This window comes from Talpa occidentalis, unplaced genomic scaffold, assembly GCF_014898055.3.
Source record: "Talpa occidentalis isolate TD23 unplaced genomic scaffold, MPIMG_talOcc4v2.1 talOcc4.2, whole genome shotgun sequence".
Classification (NCBI taxonomy): domain Eukaryota; kingdom Metazoa; phylum Chordata; class Mammalia; order Eulipotyphla; family Talpidae; genus Talpa; species Talpa occidentalis.
The window spans coordinates 3,051,364-3,071,050 of record NW_023602073.1 but is presented as its reverse complement, the minus strand read 5'-3'; the positions used below and the strand labels follow the sequence as shown (position 1 = coordinate 3,071,050).

The window sequence follows — 19,687 nt, the reverse complement described above, 5'->3', positions numbered from 1 at the left end:
AATTGGGACCCAGGTGACAATTGGCTTATTGTTCTTTTCCATGAACTGTCACAAAAGAAGTAAAAATTGTTAAAGATATAGTTAGGAAAGAAAGGTTTTGGCCCTGAGAACTATGGAGAACAAGCTGCCCTGAACCAGCTGTGCTTGGAAACCATAGCCTAACCTGGGGGTACCTGTTTGGGGCAACAGTACATCTCCTGGTATATGCGAAAAGTTAACAGTGCGCAGGTTGTGTGGACGTTCGGTATTTCTTGTTAAAGGTTAGTTTTTTTTTTTTTAAAGATTTATTTATTTAGACAAGCACTGGGTACAGTCAGAAGCGCGGGAGGGTGAGAGAATTCACCAGAGCCAGAGCAGGGAGCAGAGCAGGCAGAAGGACAGAAGTACACTGCTGAGGGGAGCAGCGGGCGGCAGGAGAGATCTGCGCCCCATTTGGGACCCTCCTCACATGGCCCGGGAGCAGCCGGGGATCGAACCAGCCCTGCAGTGGGTGCAGGCAGCTTCACAACCCAGCGCTCAACCGCTGTGCCACCAGGGAGGCCCGAAAGTTAGATTTTTGTAGAACTGAAGAGTATTGATGAGTTCCTTTAGATCACTTTGAAGTAATCGATAATGGGCTGGAGGAACTGAGTACTAGGGAATGGGTTGATTTTAGTCATAGAGCATAACAATGGACTTTCATGTCCACTCGGAAATTAGGAAGGCTTGACAGGGTGATTGATTGTTACTGAACATTGTACTGTCTTAGACAATGGATTACGTTAGAAAAAGAGCTGTACCTAGGGGAGTCATTGTCCCTGTAGATTTTCTTAATCAGATTAAGGAAGTGTCCTTTTGTAGTATGAGATCAAGAGGGTCTTTGTATGTTCATGAGGAAATATGTAATGATGGTCTCTGTTCTGCTTTGATGCTTATGCTAATGTCTTCTCACTGCTGGCCTTAAGGTATAAAGAAAGACCTGCTGAGACCCTCAGGAGGAGATACTTGCAGGAGAGAAGGTGTCCTTGTCTTCCTCACTCCTACCTGGCTCCACTTGCCCTCAGCCCTCCAAAAAACTTCACCAAGGCCGTCCTTTCCTGCTGAGATCCCTGACAGGACATCTAGCTGGAGCTGGTCTCCAACCTGCTCAGATTCCCCACCTTGAACACTCCCTGTTCACTGAACTCCGCCCTTTGTCCGTCCATAACACAGGAGTATGGAATCAGGAAGAGGTAAAATGCATCTTGATTTTCCCTAATTCTAACTGAAATTTAGCATTTTATTTAATGGTGGCATCACATTACAGTTGTAGTAGCAGAGTCTGTGATTGTCCTGCCAGCAGAACCACATGTATTTTCATCTATCATGATTGGTTTTGCTGATGCAGTTGACCCTCAAGCAACAGGGGGTTGGGGCGCTGATCCCGGCGGTGGAAAATCCATGTATGACTTTTTTTTTTAATTGAGGCATTTTTTATTTATATATTTATTTGTTTGTTTGTTTGTTTATACAAGCACTGGGTACAGTCAGAAGCGCGGGAGGGTGAGAGAATTCACCAGAGCCAGAGCGGGGAGCAGAGCAGGCAGAAGGACCGAAGGACACTGCTGAGGGGAGCAGCGGGCGGCAGGAGAGGTCTGCGCACCATGTGGGACCCTCCTCCGGTGGCCTGGGAGCAGCCGGCTATCGAACCGGCGCCGCAGAGGCAGCGGACAGCTTGGCAACCCAGCGCTCAACTGCTGCACCACCAGGGAGGCCCTCCATGTTTACTTTTGATGCCCCAGAAACTTTATAGTCATCCCTTGGTATCTGCGGGAATTGGATTTAGGAATGACACCCCCACACCCCCAGCAGATAGCAGAAGTCCACAGATGCTTAAGTTCCATATTGTTGGCCTGGAGAGTCCTCAACACAGAGTCAACCTGCTGACATCTGTTCACCGGACCAAGTCCAGCACCCCGAGCAAAAAACACGACCAGAGCGCTGATGCCCTGTTGCTGGGCTCTGCCCCTGGTGGTTCCCGCCCTCTGTGTTTACTCAGTTCCAGCAGGGAATCAGCTCCTCGGTGGCTTTGTTCTGGTCACCGGGTGGCGCCAGAGACCTGCACTTGCTGACCTGTGCTTTTCCCCAGTGGTTCTCTGAGAAAAGGGTGGGGGGCGCCTCCACACAGGGGCTGTCCTTCAAGCCGGGTGCTGTGTCTGCAGCGCGTCCACCCGGCGTTGTGCCCGCAGCTGTGTGGATCCGGCCCCGAATGCTGCGCTCTAGGCTCAGTTCCAGGCTGTCAGGTCCAAAACGCTGGCTGTCGCCCTGTGCAGTGCCCGCTGCTAGGGCGCGACCACACCCGGGTCCTGCGTCTGGCTCTCCGCTCCAGGATGGGGTCCTGCTCCACGCCTGGTTTCCCTTCTTACCCCGTAGGCGCGGCCCAGCCCCTCTCAGAATGTGGTGATTTTGTTCTGGGCACTAGGTGGCGCCAGAGATCTTCCCTAGTGTCCTTCCAGAACTGCGGGATTTTCCCGTGGGTCTTGGGGAATCAGGTGGGGGTGATGGGGTTTTTGGAGTGCGAGATCTGGGGTTCACTCTGGGAAATGTTTCCCCAGACCGTGTTTCAGCAGCCCCTGGGAGTTCCCCAGGTCGCTCCTCCACGAGACGGAGACATTAGTTGTGTTTACAGGGCAGGTTTCTCAGGGGAAGGGAAGGGGCAGGTTTGCTGAGCGAGGCCTGCGCGGTTGCAGGTGGCGGCCTTGAGGAGAGCGGCCTCCGCTGAGGGAGGTCCCTGGAGACGTCCTGGCAGGTACCGGCCACCGCCAGGAGACTGCGGCCCGCAGAGGCGAGAGCTGGTGAGAAGAGGCTCCTGCGTGGTCCCGGGCGGGCAGGGGGGCGGCTGCCCCGGGCCTGTGCGGAGCCTGCCCTGCCACAGCCCCTTTCTCCTTGGGAGGCGCGCTCCTCCGGGAGCGGCTGCTTGCTGCGGATGTTGGGCAACAGGCAGCGCTAGAAAGGGACCAGAGATTCCGGGGTGGGCCCGTCTCCACATCCTTCCCCTCAGGCCTGTGCCCCACTCCCTAGAGCAGGGACCCTGCTCCCTTCCTGCCTCCTGACAAGGCGCTGGCGCCTGAGGGTCCCCGACCTGCACAGCTGGGTAAGGGTCCTGTGCATGTGCTTGACCCCCACCTCCTAGTGTGAGTCAGGATTTGGCCTTGGGGCTCGTCCTTTCCAAGTCTTTCCATTCTTGTCCTCCATCATCCCCCGCCCCAACCTTATCCAGCCCAAAATCTCTTGGGGAGTTGCAGGGAGGAGGTCCATTTTCAGGAGCTGCTCCCTGCTGGAGTGGCATGTAGAGCTGGCCCTGCCTCCAAGGGCCCGGGAGAGGGTCTCCCTGACACTCGTCCCCGAGCTGCCTGTTGGTGGTTCTGGAAGGAGGTGAGGGGGGGCATCTGGACAGGCCGTTCCCCTTGGAGGGGTGAGCTGTTTGTTGGGAGGAGGAGTTTAACCTTGAGGCGCTCCCCCTCGGTTAGAAGAAACAAATTTGAGTAGGAGATTGTGTCTGTCGCCACCATACCCACCACCAGTGCATTGTGGGCTTCTACATAAATCTTTGAATCCCCTGCCACTTTTGTACCCACACCCACTGTCCTTCCCTCTTTGTACCCTCATTCTGCAGTCCTATTTCTAGAGTTTATTTTGGTTTGTATTGTCAGTTTCTTTGCCTTGTTTTTCCAAAGTCCAAATAGGAGTGAATTCATCCAGTAAGTCTTTCTCCTTCTGATTCTTTTCATTGAGCATAATCCTCCCCAGCATTCCATTGTTGTTTTTGCACATGGCCAGATGTATCCTTTTTCATAGCTCAGTAGTATTTCATCCTGTCTATATACCACACCTTTCATTTCGAATTCTTTTTCACCCCTGTTTGTCAACTCTGATTCCTGAATTTATAACATTATTTTCCTTCCCATTGCAATTGGGCCTTGAACCTCCCCTTGATTTTATTGTTTTCATCTTCTGCATTGAGTTCTGTCTTTGTTTGCGGAACACTTTCAGGACCTCATCTTAGTGTATAGGTATATTACAATGACTTCTCAATACAGGTAATTTTCTGTTATTTTCTGGGGTCATTCTTTTCATTCTGTGATGCTTTAGACTCAGATCATATCATTAGAGTGATCCACACGGCTCCATTTTCATGATTAGTCTTCTCAGAATGTAGTTCCATCCTTACATTCCACATGTTGCACTGAAACCTATGTTGAGTGTCATATAGTTAAGATTGAATTGGTGTTATTTTTAATTCATTCAGACACATTTGTCATTGTGTTGTGGACTTTTATTTACTTCAAAGTATTACTGAAAGGGAGGTGTTAACTATTAAAGAATGATTCCTGGGCCTCCCGGTGGCACAGCGGTTGAGCGCTGGGTTGCGAAGCTGCCCGTGGCCTCTGCAGCACCGGTTCGATGCCCGGCTGCTCCCTGGCCACCAGAGGAGGGTCCCACATGGCGTGCAGACCTCTCCTGCCGCCCGCTGCTCCCCTCAGCAGTGTACTTCGGTCCTTCTGCCTGCTCTGCTCCCCGCTCTGGCTCTGGTGAATTCTCTCACCCTCCCGCGCTTCTGACTGTACCCAGTGCATGTATAAACAAAACAAACAAACAAATAAATAAATAAAAACATGCCTCTATTTAAAAAAAAATAATGATTCCTCTATTCTCAGTCGTTTTATTTTTTTAAATTTTTTAAAGATTTATTTATTATTTATTCAAGCACGGGGTACAGTCAGAGGCACCAGAGGGTGAGAGACTTCACCAGAACCAGAGTGGAGAACAGAACAGGCAGACTGACAAAGTACACTGCTGACGGGAGCAGTGGACGGCATCAGAGGTCTGCGCACCATGTGGGACCCTTGCCGGCAGCCAGAGATCTAACTGGTACTGCAGAGGGTGCAGGCAGCTTCGCAGCCCAGCGCTCAACCGCTGCGCCACTGCAGATGCAGTATTCTCAGCCATTTTATACAGTATATTTTTTGACCTTTTCTTATATGCTTTAATTCCTCTCTCCTTTCTTGTTGGTGATTTCCCTCCACTTTCACACATTTGGATGTTAATGGAGGTATATTGGTTTGTAATATTATTTACAAACATTGTAAAGCATTGTCATCCAACCTATGTACACATCACATCAGTCTCTGTTTTCATTTCTTTTCCATGTATTTTACGGTATCTTTTTTCTCCTGGGGATTCCATAGCATGTTGAAAAGTTATGACAGTCTTTCCTAAAGTGAAAACCATGTAAATTCAGCTGCATACCAAAACTCCACTCTTTAACATTTCGACCCCTACTGACATCACAAATTATATTTCATGATATTTGTATTCTCTAACATGAATCTATGATTTTTTTTTGGTGTCATATTTCCAAATTCTGAAGCAGAAACAATATTTTGACTCTAGGGTTATATCTGTATTTGCTGTGTATTTACCTTTCCCTAAGGATGTTACCTATGCATAAGCCTGTGTGTTGCTGTCTCGTGCTGATGTTACCTATCCAGACATCATGTTGGGGGTCTTTATATGGTATTCATTTTATGTCTGAAATATTTAAAGTATTTTGTCTTGAGTGCTGTGCGTGGGCTAGTTATTCCTCGTTGTCTTCCTGCTCTGTCTTCTCAAGACCACCAGGTCTCCATGCCACAGTCAGGTACAGAAGATTTGTTGCTAACTGTGGGACCGGGAAGAGATGTAATCGGCACCTTTGAGAATTTAGAATTATTGAAAGACCAGACATGTCAAGATACATGTGAAGGGCACAACAGTTGTTGCAATGAAGATTCCCAATAAGGAACAATTATCCATAACACACTTCCTCCTGTACAAAGTGATCCTGCGTGTAAACCATGTTGGGTCAAACTCCATTTTATGTCTGTTGCAGGAAGAGATAAATATGTTTCTGTTAGCAAAGATCCATGTGACATTTTTAATAAGACACAATCTCTGAGAAGAATGTGGGAACATATGGGAAGTCCCCTATTCCATAATGCAAATGATTATTCAAAACATTGTCAATGTGGGATAGATTTAAACTTTCAGTCATGTCATTGTCAACATCAGAGAATTGGAAAGGAAGATGAAAAAAATCTACACAGGATCCTATTGAGGAGCCCTCAATACTTTTCTAGCATCATGTACTTCATGAGAAACTCTACAATTGTAAAGGATATGGCAAAGCTACTAAATCGTGCCCAAGACTCACTGAACATCAGAGAAGGAAACCTCAGAAGTATGAAGAGCATGGTAAAGCCTTGTATTGGCATCCACAGCTGACTAACCATCTAAGGATTCATGCTGGAGAAAAGCCTACAGGCATCCTGACTGTAGTAACACCTTCCTGTGCTGTGTCACCTTTCCTGATTGGAGAGTTCATACTGGGGAGAAACCTTACAGATGTGAGGAATGTGGAAAAGTCTTTAACCAACTGTCAGCCTTTAACGATCTTAGTCAGCATCACAGAATTCATACTGAGGAGAAACCTTACAATTGTGAAGATTGTGGCAAAGCCTTTAACAATAAGTCATGTCTTACTCGGCATCATAGAATTCATACTGGGGAGAAACCTTGGAGATGTGAAGAATATAGGCAAAACCATCTACCATCCATCACTTTTAAGTCAACATCACAGAATTCATACTGGGGAGAAACTTTACAAATGTGAAGAATGTGGCAAAGCCTTTCACCGCAAGTCAAGTATTACTCTACACTAGAGAATTCTCATCAGAGAGAAATGTTAAAATTGCGAAGTCAGGGGGCCTCCCCGGTGGCGCAGCGGTTGAGCGCTGGGTTGCGAAGCTGCCTGCAGCCTCTGCAGCGCCGGTTCGATCCCCGGCTGCTCCCCGGCCAACCCCAGGAGGGTCCCACATGGCGCGCAGACCTCTCCTGCCGCCCGCTGCTCCCCTCAGCAGTGTGCCTCGGTTCTTCTGTCTGCTCTGCTCCCCACTCTGGCTCTGGTGAATTCTCTAACCCTCCCGCACTTCTGACTGTACCCAGTGCTAGTATAAATATATAAATAAACAAACAAACAAAAAAAAAAAAAACAAGAGTTAAAAAAAAAAAATTGCGAAGTCAATTTTTTCACTTTAGTGTCTTTTATTCAAGATTTATTTTATTATGCATGCAAGAACTGGGGTATCTTCCAGAGGTGGGGGTGTGTGAGAGGATTCATCAGAGATAGAGTGGGGAACAGAACAGGCGATTGACTGAAATACACTGCTGAGGGGAGCAGCAGGCGAGACAGGAGGGGTCTGCTGCACCATGTGGGTAGCTCCCTGACCGGGAATCCAGCTTGTACTGCAGTGGCTGCATATAGAATCATAGGTTGTGTCTTAACCCCTTGTGCCACCAGTAAGGTCCCAACTTTGGTGTCTTTAACCAGAAGTTTAACCATAAGTGTCAAAATGATTAACCAGAAGTCAGATCATAGTAAACATCAGAGAGTGTAAAGCTGGAGTAACTGTAAATGGAAAGTGATGAGTGGTTTGTCCAAATATGAATTTTGAAACCACCAGATTTTCATACTGGAAACTTGAAAGAAGTGAAAATATGATTAAATAATTTATCATGCAATTTAGATTCATATTAAGATATTGCAAGACCGTAGGAAGTGAGAAACACTTTACATTCCTTAAGTCAGAAAATTGTTATGGAGCATAAGCCAACATGAAAACACTAAATATTAGCATAATTGAAAAGTCTGAGGGCCTTCCTGGTGGTGCAGAGAGTTAAGTCACAGCTCTATGAAGCTGTCAGCAGCCACTGCAACATGATTTGGTCCCTGGCCAGGGAGCTGACCACATGGAACAGCAGACCTCTCCTGACTTACCTGCTGCTCCCCTCAGCAGTGTGTTTCAGTCAATCTGCTTGTTCTGCTCTACACTCTGTCTTTGGGGAATCCTCTCACCCCCTATACTTCTGGCCTACCCCTTGGTTCTTGCATGCATAAATAAATAAAATCAATCTTTAAAAAAATATATGAGTTCAAGACAATGATTTGGGGACCTGTATAGTTATTTTCTTTGTCCTTTTTCTATCAACCATACTTGAGATATTGTGAAGAGACCTGATGAATATAATTCAGCCCTAAATCACTTCACTCTATGGCTTTCTCCTGGTATGTACATGGAGTCATGTATTTGACTTTCGTGCTTCAAACATCTAAGAGACCCTTTCCAGATGATGAGTTTCTTTACATCTTAATTGCTTCAGTACATTTATGATGGTGTCATGTATCATGGATGAAGAAAATCTAAATGGATATACTGGTTGTGGCTGACTGAAAAGATTGATCTCAATCACCCAGAGGAGTCGTGGACTTCATTGTGGGTATAAAAGTTAGGCAGAGAAACGTGCTGAAGTTCAACTCATTTCATTATCTCCTTCAGGAAATACACTAATAGTTTATTAATATCCTCATGTGTCTTCATGGTAGTAATGGAGCCATGAATATTATTGGACGTTGTTGCCAAAAGAAATCCTCACAAGCATGTGATGAAAGAGCAGGTGAGCTTTTCATAACAGCGTGGATTTCTTGTGCATTCACATTAGCTAAGCACAGCATCTTTCTGTTGAAACCGACTCTGTGATCCAGATATCAGGAGGTCAAGATGCTTCTTAAATACCTGAATCTTTATTTTGATGAAATGTGTCTTGGTATCTGAGTGTCTTATTTAGACTATATGTGAACTTCTTATGTATATTTTTTAAATTAATTCATACAAGACCTGGGGTGCAGGCCAAAGGGGTGTCTGTGTGTGTGTGTGAGAGAGAGAGCGATGGGGAGGATTCACCAGAGACAGAGTGGGGCGCAGAACAGGCAGACAGAGAGGAATACACTGCTGAGGGGAGCAGCAGGCAGGACAGGAGAGGTCAGCCCTGCCCTGTGGGTCGCTCCCTGCTGTGGAGGGGGCGGACAGCTTCTGAGTCAGCGCGGTGCTTAACCCCTTCAGCCCCCGGGCGGCCCTGTTGAGCTCTCTTCCCTCAGAACCCTGAACCCGTTATGGGCCCCGCAGTTTTCACGGGCCTCGCCCTCCCGCCAGTTCTCCTCAACCTCCAGGACTCCCACTTCCAGGCCGCATCTCCACCGCAAGTACGGCCCGACGGGCTGCGCAGGGCATTGTGGGAAATGTAGTCTCGCGTCGCCGTGGTTCCCGCGGAGGTTTCTGGGCGGGGCTTCCGCGATCTGCGCGTCCGGAAGTTTCGGCGTCTCCGGAGCGCTGCGGCGCCCTGAGGTGAGCGCGGGGTTTGTCCCGGGAGGCCGGGCTCGGGGGAGCCGGGGGCGCGGGCGAGCGGGGCCCCGGCCCGTGGAGTCGGGCGCTTTGGAGGCGATTCCCGCCGGGGCGCGCGGGGGGCGGGGGCGGAGGCCGTTGGGGAGAACGTCCCGGCCTTTGTGGGTTTCCCCGGCGCGGCCGCCCGGCCCTGTCCCCGGACGCTGCCGGGGTCTTCCCGGGGCGGGGGACGGGGTCCCCGAGGCGGGGGCTTGGGGAAGCGCGGGTCCGCCTGTGCGCATGCGCGCTGACTCCTCTGACCCCCCGAAAGTCGGGCGGTGAGGGAGGGGAGAGCCCGGCGGCGTTTCTCGGGTTGGGGGGGCCTGGGCGAGATTCGCGCACCCGAGGTGGGGCGGGAGAGGCCCGCGGGTTGCCCGGGGAGGCGGCCCTGTGTCGGGAAACTGGGTTTGCAGGGCGGGGGGTGGGGGGAGTTCCTGGGGCGTTAGAGGCTTGTGGACTGAATTTCCGGGCCCGCTGCTTGTTCCCCCCAGGCGGCGTCCTGCTGGCCGCTGCATTCCCGCCTCCCGCCTGCACCTGCGCACCCAGGGGACGCGGCGCTGTCGGGCGTCCACGGAGCGGAGGGCGGGAAGGGCGCGGAGCCACCGCCGGGGTGTCCTGGCAGAACAGTGCGTTCGGGGCGTCGTCTCGCTGGAAGTGGAGTCCACACTCTGCAGCGACTCCTCAGCTCTGAGACGGTTGCTCCTGCGTGACCGTGGCGCAGGCAGTGGGCAGTGTCACCTTTTACTAAGTTGTGGTGAACCGTCCGCCCAGGCTCTGCCGCGCGTGGACTCGGGGCCCTTCCTGCCCTGCTAGAAGTGCCACCCGCTGCCACACGCGGTGACTCTCTGGTGTCTCCAGGCAGCGTGTGGCGGGCTCTGGCCAGGAGACTCCCGGACCCGGGCAGCCGCCTCCGTCCTCTGTGCTGGACCCCAGCGCCCCCCAGCGCCGCTCCCGAGCCCTGGCGCGTCTGTGAGAGCAGCGACCATGGACGAATCTCTGGTGAGTGGCGTGTTGGCTTCAGCTCGCGGTGCATTGACTATGCGAGTTCATCACGGACATGCACATTAGAAACATAGTTTTCTGCAGGGACACATTCCTCCCCAGGGAAAGGTGTGGCGTAGGTCCAGGCCCTTCCCATGTCCAGCGTGCGTGGAGATGGGGCTCTGCCCTGGTGCTCCCGCAGCGCAGAGTCTGTACCTGGGTCTCCGTTGATGACGCTGAAGGTGTGGCCTGTGGCTCTTCACCCCGCTGGACAGAAACACTTCCCAGCTCTGCGCTGGCAGGTGCGGGGTGAGGAAGGAGGAAGAGGATGGGCCTGAGGACCCGAGTGCAGGTGGGGGTGAAGGAGCCACTTGTCATTTGAAAAGGACAACTGAATTTTTAAGGCTTCTGTGCAGTTGCTGAAATCCTATAGTGTGTCCCAGGCCGCTCTCGGAGACTTTCATGCAGGCGTCAGTCTTGGCACGTCTGACGTTGCGTCCAGTGGGGCGTCCTTATATCCCTGCCCCTGCTCTTCTCTCAGATGGTCTGCAAACCCCAGGTGCCCAGCAGGCTCTTCAGAGTCCTTTTACCTGGCGGTTGTTTGCACTGCTCCTGCGCATTTCTCCTTGGTGTGGTCTGCATGCATTTCTAGTGACGCTTCCCAGCACCCTAAGTTGTTCCCCAGTCCAGTGACACTCTCCAGCCTTTGCCTTCCCCAAAGTTCCTGCCATGTTTGAGAACACCGTGTGTGACCTTGGGGAAATTCCGTTTTTTATAATTGTTTTAAAGTTTCTTATACTTTTTTCTATATTTTTTAATTATTTTCCCTCCTCAATCTGTCATTGACATGTGGAGCACTAAAGCCTTCTGCTGAAAGAGTTGCCAGTTTTTTCCTAGACTCCTAATGGGTTTTGCCCTACCCCATGTTTTTCCCTCTACCTAACCACCGTGGCCCATCCCCCGTCTGCCTCCCTCCCTACCTTCTCCATCCTTTCCCCTGTTCCCTCTGGTGGTCATCTTTACCTTCACATGACCCATCTGCACCCCGGCCACTGGAGAAGGGTCCCACATGACACGCAGGCCTCTGCTATAGCCCTCTGCTCCCCTCAGCAGTGCACTTTGGTCCTTCTGCCTGCTCTGCTCCCTGCTCACGGCAACCTGCATGGGGCTTTACTCACTTCTGTCAACACCCTCCTGTTGAGCAGGAAGACACACTCACATTCCTCTGGAAGGTTAGTGAGAGAGAGAGCTGCAAGTAGGAGTTGATTTTTCTTTCCCTTCCGGAACAAATACCGCTCAACTCCTTTAGCAGTTGACTTCCTAAGTAGACTTTGAGTGTAGGTGATGCAACAAGCCTCAGACCTAGGATTTTCAAAATGTCCTTGGCCAGTTATTACCAATGACTGTCAAATGTGTTCTTGGTGGTCTGGGTGTATCCCATGGGAAAACGCCTTTTCTCAGGGAGTGGAGCTTTTACAGTTCATTTGTGACTTCGATTTTAGCTGTATGTTGAATTCATACCTTTCTCCGCTCTTAACTATCTTGTGTCATAGCAGAAGCTGTTGAATGTGGTCTGGGCTCATACATTAGGTGTCTGATGTGATTGTCTTTATTCTGGTGGGTTGGGCCTGGAAGGGGTCGCTTCAGCCGTGGCCAGTGATATCCTGGGTAGAAAGTGAATCCATTGGCCCTGGGTTCTGTCCAGCATATTCAGTTCCTTCATTTTACATTCTAGGGAGGTGAATGATGGTCAAGGTTACAGTACTTCTTAGTGGTACCACTTGTCACCCAGATTTCTAAGTCACACTGCGCTCATACCAGGATTTGGGGGCTCTCTGATAGGAAGAGGGAAGCTCAGAGATGAAGTGACTTGTCTGAGGTCCTGGCTGGTTGGTGTACGAGTTGCAGCTAGGACTCAGACTTGCTGTGGACTGTATTCCCTGAGCTGTTGTAGCTGACTGAATGTTTTTAGAATCTCAATTATGGCTGGGCTGTACCAAAAAAACTAGCTGTTTAAAGTTTCCCATTGTGATTGTAAGGTGAACAGTTCTCTCTGCTTTGTCTTATAGTAGGTGAGAACAGGGACACCAATTGAGATGTTTACTTTTTGGATTTCCTGAGGCCAGCTCTCCTTAGGTTGCCCCCACCCCAATCCTAGATCCAGAGCTAGGGCTCCACTAGCTGAGGACTCTGCTAGAAAACCAAACGTATATGACAGGGTTAAGGCATGTATACTAGGTATTTTGAAGTTATTTATCAAGGGGAAAGATGTGTGTTATAAAGTAAACAGAGTATGTATTTTATATATAATGCGGATAGCAAGAATAGCATTCTCATTATACACAAGTTTCCTTTACCCTTTTATTATCAAAGCAAAAAAAAAAAAAAAAGAGGAGGGTAAATGCAGCTGTTCCCAGGGTTGTGAAGGCCAGGACACCCTCAGGAGAGGCACTCCCCGGCCCTGGGGTGTGCTCTGTGTTCAGGCCCAGCCCCGCTCTCCCCACTGGCTGGCTCTGCCTCCCCATGGCTTCCTGCTGTCCCCCACGGTCTACATCTCTGGGGTGAAGGGTGAGAATAACCAATAAAGATTGACCAACAGAAGCGATTCTGGCTCTTCTCCTGCTGGGTCGCCTTGGGGCTGTCCTTCGGGAGCCCGCGCTTCATGGGTCGGTGGTGGTATTTAGCGTGTGCGTGGGGTTGTTAGGGGGGAAAGGCTGTCCTAAGGCTAATTCCATACAGGCTTTGTGGACTCCACCCCCACCCCAGGCCAAAGCCATAAGACACTGGGAACTCCACATCCCATCCCCACCAAAGGGAAGGTGGCTGGGACCCGAGGGTGGGGTTCAGCAGCCAGGTGGATATAAAGCCAGACCCGTGGGCTTTGGGGGGGTTCCCCATTTTGGCTCTAGGCCAGCTCGCAGCGTCCTGCCTTTGGGTATCCAGGTCGGCGGATCGGGTAGGACGCATTTAAGACTTTATTTCCCTATTTTCTCCCTGAGTTGTCCATTTTCCTTATTTCCTTTCCCCTTGTAAGTAAACCTTTCATTAACCTTCTGTGTGTGTCTGCAGTGGAGTATTAATGGGTCCCTTTTAAGCGTGCGGGTGAGGACCCACAGCCAGGCAACCCATTCAGTATCGGGGCTGCCCTATAACAGGGTGGTGTGCGTATGTGAGCATAGGTGCGTGTAGTTCGTGTATGGTTGGGTTTGCGGGCTGCCGCGCAACCCTGCCATTAGAGTCTGGCGGTGTACCCAGAGTCCCTCCTTACCTTCGGCCTGGTTCAAATCCCAGTCAGCGGGTCAATGGAAACACTAAGTCTACGTGGGCTGCGTTTATGGTGGGCGTCGGTCCTCTCCAGGGACTAACTTCCTGGCAGCCGTCAGTGTTCGATCCCACTCCTCAGTGGTGAGGAGAACCTGGGAGAGCTGCTGGCGGTCATCCCAGGTGGGCTGATGAGTAAACAGAACAGTCTCTAGGAGATTAACAAGGTCTCTAGGGTTGTCAGAGAAACGTGCCTTTTGCACTCTCCAGCTGTAGAGATCACTGGTCGCGAACTTCCAGTCGTGCATAGGCTGGTTGCCCTGCTCATTTGGGGACCCTGCCCCGTGCAGGGGCTGGGGTGTGGAGTCCGGGGAATTCACCCTCTCCCAGTGGGTGCCTGCAGCCTGACCCTGCCCGTGAGCCCCGCCCGCCTCCAGGGGAGGTTGTTCCTAGGACAGTGGTTGGGGAGGATTGTTAGGAGGGTTGTGATAGGGCGGTGGAAAAAGAAGTTCCTCTGGAGGAGAGTCCTGAAAAACCGCAGGTGGCGAGGAAGTGTTGGGATGGGACCCAAGCAGTTTAGCCGGCAGTCCAGGTTGTGCCTGTAATGACAAAAATGGCTTTAACCAAGTAGGGGGGTTCTGGACTCGATCTTGCCAGACCAAGATATAAGGGAGTTGGTCAGATATCCGAGTCTTCCTTTACAGATGACAGCTTCCTTCACACGACGGACAACCTGTAAATCGAAAGTTCCCTCTGGGGGCCAACCAACTCCGCTTGTGGCCACTCTGAGGAACAAAAAGTGGTTAAAGATGACTTTTTTTATTTCTGTACTGAGGTCCGACCCCCTGGACCTGACATCTTTAATTATTTTTTTTTTTTATTATTATTATTATTTTTTTTTTTTATAGAGGCATGTTTATTTCTTTATTTATTTGTTTTGTTTGTTTGTTCTATTTACACATGCACTAGGTACAGTCAGAAGCGCGGGAGGGTGAGAGAATTCACCAGAGCCAGAGCGGGGAGCAGAGCAGGCAGAAGGACCGAAGTACACTGCTGAGGGGAGCAGCGGGCGGCAGGAGAGGTCTGCGCGCCATGTGGAACCCTCCTCAGGTGGCCGGGGAGCAGCCGGGGATCGAACCGGCGCCGCAGAGGCCGCGGGCAGCTTCGTAACCCAGCGCTCAACCGCTGCGCCACCGGGGAGGCCCTGGACCTGACATCTTTAAAATGCTGTAAAACCACAGATAATGGGGTAGATGGCGATTGACCCATGATGACAAATACTAGAATCACAGTAACAACTGACCCAAAAAACAGACCAAAAATCAACTTTTCAAAAGGCCCCGCAAAGGGGAATCTGCTCCCCCACATAGGCTGAGGGTTTTCTACCAGGTGGTCGGGTGACGTCGCCCGCGGTCCACGCCAGGGGCCTGCCAGCGCGTCTGCTTAAGCCCTCTGGTGACCAAAATCACAGGTTTGCAAACAATTACAGCTCCACAAACAATACACATACAGGTACTCAGTACTACAGGTCTGCAGACTAACACCTCACCTGGGCGAGTGTTGACACCCGCCTGCGCGCTTTGAGACTCCTTTCGGTTGCTAGGTAGTTGGGGTCTGCCCTCGTCGATCCCGGACGAGCCCCCAAAATGTTGTGCCCAGCGTCGACCAGCGCAGCCCCCAAGGGCACACAGACAGCCGCTGCAAGAGCATAAAGGAGTTTATTACGGGCTTGAGTCCAGGCCCACGACTCGCACCGATATAACAGTGGAGGTCGGGAGCCCTGAAAAAGGGAACAGGGGTCTTATATAGGGACACAGGTAGATTTCTAAAAATTAAATCATGTTGGCAATCATTCATTAGTTACATAGGTGCCTCATTCATTGATTACACAGGTGCATTTGTTAACAACGGTGGGTACACAGTTATTTTATGGCTAGTTTGACCCTATTAGTGGCCTGCATTGCTCGGTTCTATTTTATGGCCACTTAGACCCATTACTCGACTCCACTGTGGCTGGCCATCTGAGATAAGACCAGAGTGGGGTGGGGGTCATAAACCCTCTTTGAATGCAGGCTATTTAGTCTTGAGTAAGCAAAACTTGAAATACTGAGATGGCGGTGATATACAAGATGGAGGAATAGTGGCTAAGTCTTACAGCTGGGATATTTATTGTTTTTTGATTAAAAGGAGGCTCATTAGCGCAGCAAAAGTTTCTCAGAATAGTCATTTCTCTGAAACGACCAGTCATTTTATTACTAGCAAAAGGCTTCTGGGGCTGCACTCACATGGTCACATTTACTGAGTGAAGGATGAACTAAGGGCTGGGGAAACAAAGGGCAGGAAGTTCCTGGGGGAAGGGAGACAGAGGGATATTTTTCGAACTAACCTATAAAGTTGAGACTAACATATAACTCATTGATTAAAGCAGAAACCAGAAGGCGTTTATCTAGAAGTTGTCATCTATAGTATTTTGTTTTAATATTGATGGGCTATGAAGGAACCCAGGGCCTGGAGGGCGATGGTGCCAGGCAAGCTGCACTGACTCCTCCCTAGGCCCCAGCTCTCCCTTCAGGGAGGAATTCCCCTAATGTAAACAAGGAGTTTTCTGCCTAGTTTCCATATTTAACTTTAAGATTAAGGGAAAATCCTTTCTCTGTAAGATTGCTGATGGTTTTTTGTAGTTGGAAGGAGTTACCAACATTTTATCAGAGGCATGGCCAATGATGGTTATAGCTAGCTCAGCCAGTCACAAAACTGCTGTTGATTTATTCTCGAATGAGTACTCTGACAGCTTCTATACCAAGTAGCCCCAAATAAACAGGAATGAATCAGCAGGAGTTGACTATGGTGCCTTCTGGCTTATCAAGAGTTTTCTTCTACCTGGAGCTTGGCTCACCTCTGACATTCAACTGTTATCTTTAACTGTAAAGTAAAAGACTTTCCTCCAGTTCTAAAAGACTTGACCAGGGATGTTTACAGCCTTTTGTTCCCAGAAGTTTTGTCACTTGTTCATGTAAGGCCAAATGTTGAATTGCTGCCTTTAGCAGAGAACTACTAATTTTATAAGAAATGTAATATTTGTATAACGCACTGCCATTTGCCATCAAACTGGTTAATTAGTGATTGATCAGTACTTGCAGTTTTACTTTTAAATGCCTATTTTAGCAGTGGTAGAAACTAGCCATAAACAAATGAGGAGACTCTAGCAGGAGTCAGCTAAAGGGATTCCTGATTTTTCAGAAATCTGCCCCATGCCCCGACTCTTGTCAGACGACACGAGTAGCAGGGTCCCCATGATCTTTGTATTCAGGCCTTTCTGAGCTGGTCTGATGTTCATGCATTCAGCATTTGGCCCACCCATTTAGACAATCAAGTTGCAACAAATCCTTGCCGCCAGGGGGACCATCACAGCACACACATAACATTCTCACATCTTATAATCCGGTAGTACACCTAAGAGCAGTTCTGAGCAGTGAGGAAGGGAGAGCACTTAGTCAAAGCTCAAAGTACCAACTGCTCAGCTGTCAAATGTGATGATGTATTTTTTCCATCGGGGTGGCCTGGCAGGCAGCCCTTGATGGAAGACTCCACTGTCCCAAGTTTTATATCCAATGCAGGAACTCGTCGTTCCTTCCCTAATCTGGAATTTCTTTGTGATGTTGGTTTCTCTCAAATTAGGGGCATTTCTTGTTTTGGAGACCAAGGATGATATTTTCTTCTACTAGATCAGTGTTGCTTCCATAGTTTGGGGGCACTTGCTTAATAAGAACCCATGCATTATACTACAAGTCATTCAGGTTTTTGTTTACTAGTCAAAGAGAAGTCTGTGTCCTGCCATGCCCATGAATCCACCACCCTCTCCTGCTATACACAGAGACAGGCACAACCAGTTTCCAGTTTTACTTCTTGCTACTTTTCTCCTATGCCTTTTTAGCACCTATTGTGACAAGTCTGGGTGGTTCAATATGAAAAATGAAATTGTTATAGGACAGGGAGAGGGGCAGCCCAAACCCCGCAAACCTGCCTATTCTATGTAGGGTTCTGCCATCTGCCGCATCAACACAAAACACATGAGACTTTAATGGGAAGGAACTTTAATAAAACTAGGAAACAGTACAGGAAAGGCAAAGAATATAGTTTCTAAATCAAGCCCCAAAGTTACCCGACCCCTCGTGTGTAAAACTCCATCCAAATGGGATTGGCCCAGAGCAAGGCCCCAGAGCCTGCCTGCCACAAGTCTAAAGCACCTTCCAGTGGGGACCCACAGAAAAGGGTCAGAAACAACCAGACAAGCCCAGAAGGAAAAGAGAAAAATCAAAATCAAGATAAAAGCTGCCATGGTCCCCTCACCCACATTTGTGTCACCCAGTCCATGACAGCAAGACAAGCGCAGATTCTTCACGTGTCTCTAGGCTCCATGTCACTCCTCCTTCTGGCTCCATCCTGCTTCCTTCCTCAGTCTCTCCTGCAGCTTCTCCTCTCCCTGATCAACTCCACCCTCCCTTGGGTGGGGTAGGGAACCTTCCCCTTTCCTGGGGACCACCCTGTTACATTTGGAATTCCTCTAAATGCTATCCTAATTCTGGAAACACATTTCTTTCCTGATTTTACTCAAGTTCTGTCTTCTTTTGATCCAACCAAACTCTCCCTTCGGCCATGATTGAAAATGAAACACTAAAAAATGTAAGGAGCGCTTCTTAAGCAATTACAGATTAATTCATTTCTTGATCAATATTTGTGCTCAAATTTGATGGGAGTTCAACTCCAGAATTATGTTCTAGCACATCTATGTATGTAAGTCCCATTGTCTCTGACCTGTGCACACTGGCAGTCAACGCTTTGGAAGAAGGACATAGTGGACAATTTTCAAGAACGCCAAGGGGTCCTTAGTAACAGCAGCTGATAGGGCCTATGTCCACAAAGCCTATGGGCAATTAACAGTCCTCAGTCTTGAATTCCCCCAAGTTCTAATATCCTTTTAGAGCACACTGAGGGGTGGAAATCAGACAAGGGCTATCTGAGACTGCCTTGGGCTTGGTGAATCACTTGGGACCCCATCATCAAGGACCAGCAGGAACAGTAGCTAATGAGATTATTGGTGGGAACAAGACCTGTGACCCAGTCTTTCTAGGTCTGAGGCTGCTCACCTGGAATATGGGAGTTCACAGGGGAGCCTGGAGTAGTCAGTCAGTCTTCAGTGTGCTGGGCCAAGGAATCTGGACTTGACATTTAGGTTTCCTCAGGAACCAAAGAGTATCTGGGAAGAGCAGCTGTGAATCAGTCTGGCTCTAAAGTGCTAGAACTATATGCATTAGAGAGGAAGCAAGTGGGAGGGAAGGGATGAGAAAAGAGGATCGCTGGAGGTGATGGGAGGCAGCATGGGCGCTAGAGGGAAGGAGCTAACCTGGAGTCCATGCCAAGGGTAAATGGATCAGGGGGAGACAGATGAAAGGCACATCTAAGACATGGAAGGTTCTGGCGATAAGTAAGCATTACATGAGATGTCTGGGATATGGTTCCTCTCTGGCTGACGGGCCTTTATCTGTGTTCTGAGAACAGCTTGTATGAGGGGGATGGCACATGAGAAGGAATGAGGGAGGAATTCTTCCGGGAACTTTCAAAAGTCTGGCTGATTCCCTTCTAGAGCTGATCACAGCTATCAAGCTGTTGGCGTTTGTTAGAATTTTAACACCAACCATACATGGAGTGCCACACCCCCCGGTGGACCTGGGATCACATCCTCCCTTTATGGTGCTTTCCTGTTGTGATTTTCCCAAACTGAAGTCTTCAAATATTCGTTGCCTGCCACATCATCCTTTCTGTCAGTCCCCTAACCCAGGCCCCTGCACACACTTTCCCCTCAGGCATCAGTCATGAAGGCTCTTCTGTGTGGGCAGCCTCTTGTCTCCTCTCAGCTCTCAGATGCCCTGCCTCCAGGCGTCACTTGGCACCAGAGCGTTTCTTTTTTCTTTCAGTAGTCCCCATAGCTCTCCCACCGCCACATCATCCGTGGACCATCACTGTGTTTTCCTCTCCTGTCTCGCCCCCCTCACTCTCCTTCCTTTGCTGTGCACCTCAGCTCTGTGGTCAGTTCGCTAGTTTTGTCTTTTTCTTGATTGTTTTGTTTTTTTGCTTTCTCTATATTCCACATATCAGTGAGACCATCCGGT

General features: G+C 49.5%; 2 protein-coding genes across 8 annotated transcripts in view; one reads left to right on the top strand and one right to left on the bottom strand.

Moving 5' to 3' along the window:
• The window catches only part of LOC119251621 (zinc finger protein 420-like), a 365,165-nt gene that overhangs the window by 116,722 nt on the left and 228,756 nt on the right, over positions 1-19,687 (bottom strand). The gene's annotated exons all lie outside the window — the stretch shown is intronic.
• Positions 9,784-19,687, top strand: part of LOC119253347 (zinc finger protein 420-like) — a 316,892-nt gene continuing 306,988 nt past the window's right edge. For 3 of the 7 annotated variants that reach the window (XR_008552958.1, XR_008552959.1, XM_054698273.1), the window contains exon 1: positions 9,789-10,274. Coding sequence is in view for 4 of the 7 variants with exons in the window: in XM_054698273.1 (XP_054554248.1) it covers positions 10,260-10,274 (15 nt within the window). In the remaining 3 variants the exon portion in view is untranslated. Of the gene's footprint in view, positions 10,275-19,687 lie in introns of all 7 variants that reach the window. The other 4 variants (XM_054698276.1, XM_054698275.1, XM_054698274.1 and 1 more) reach the window with 3 other exon arrangements.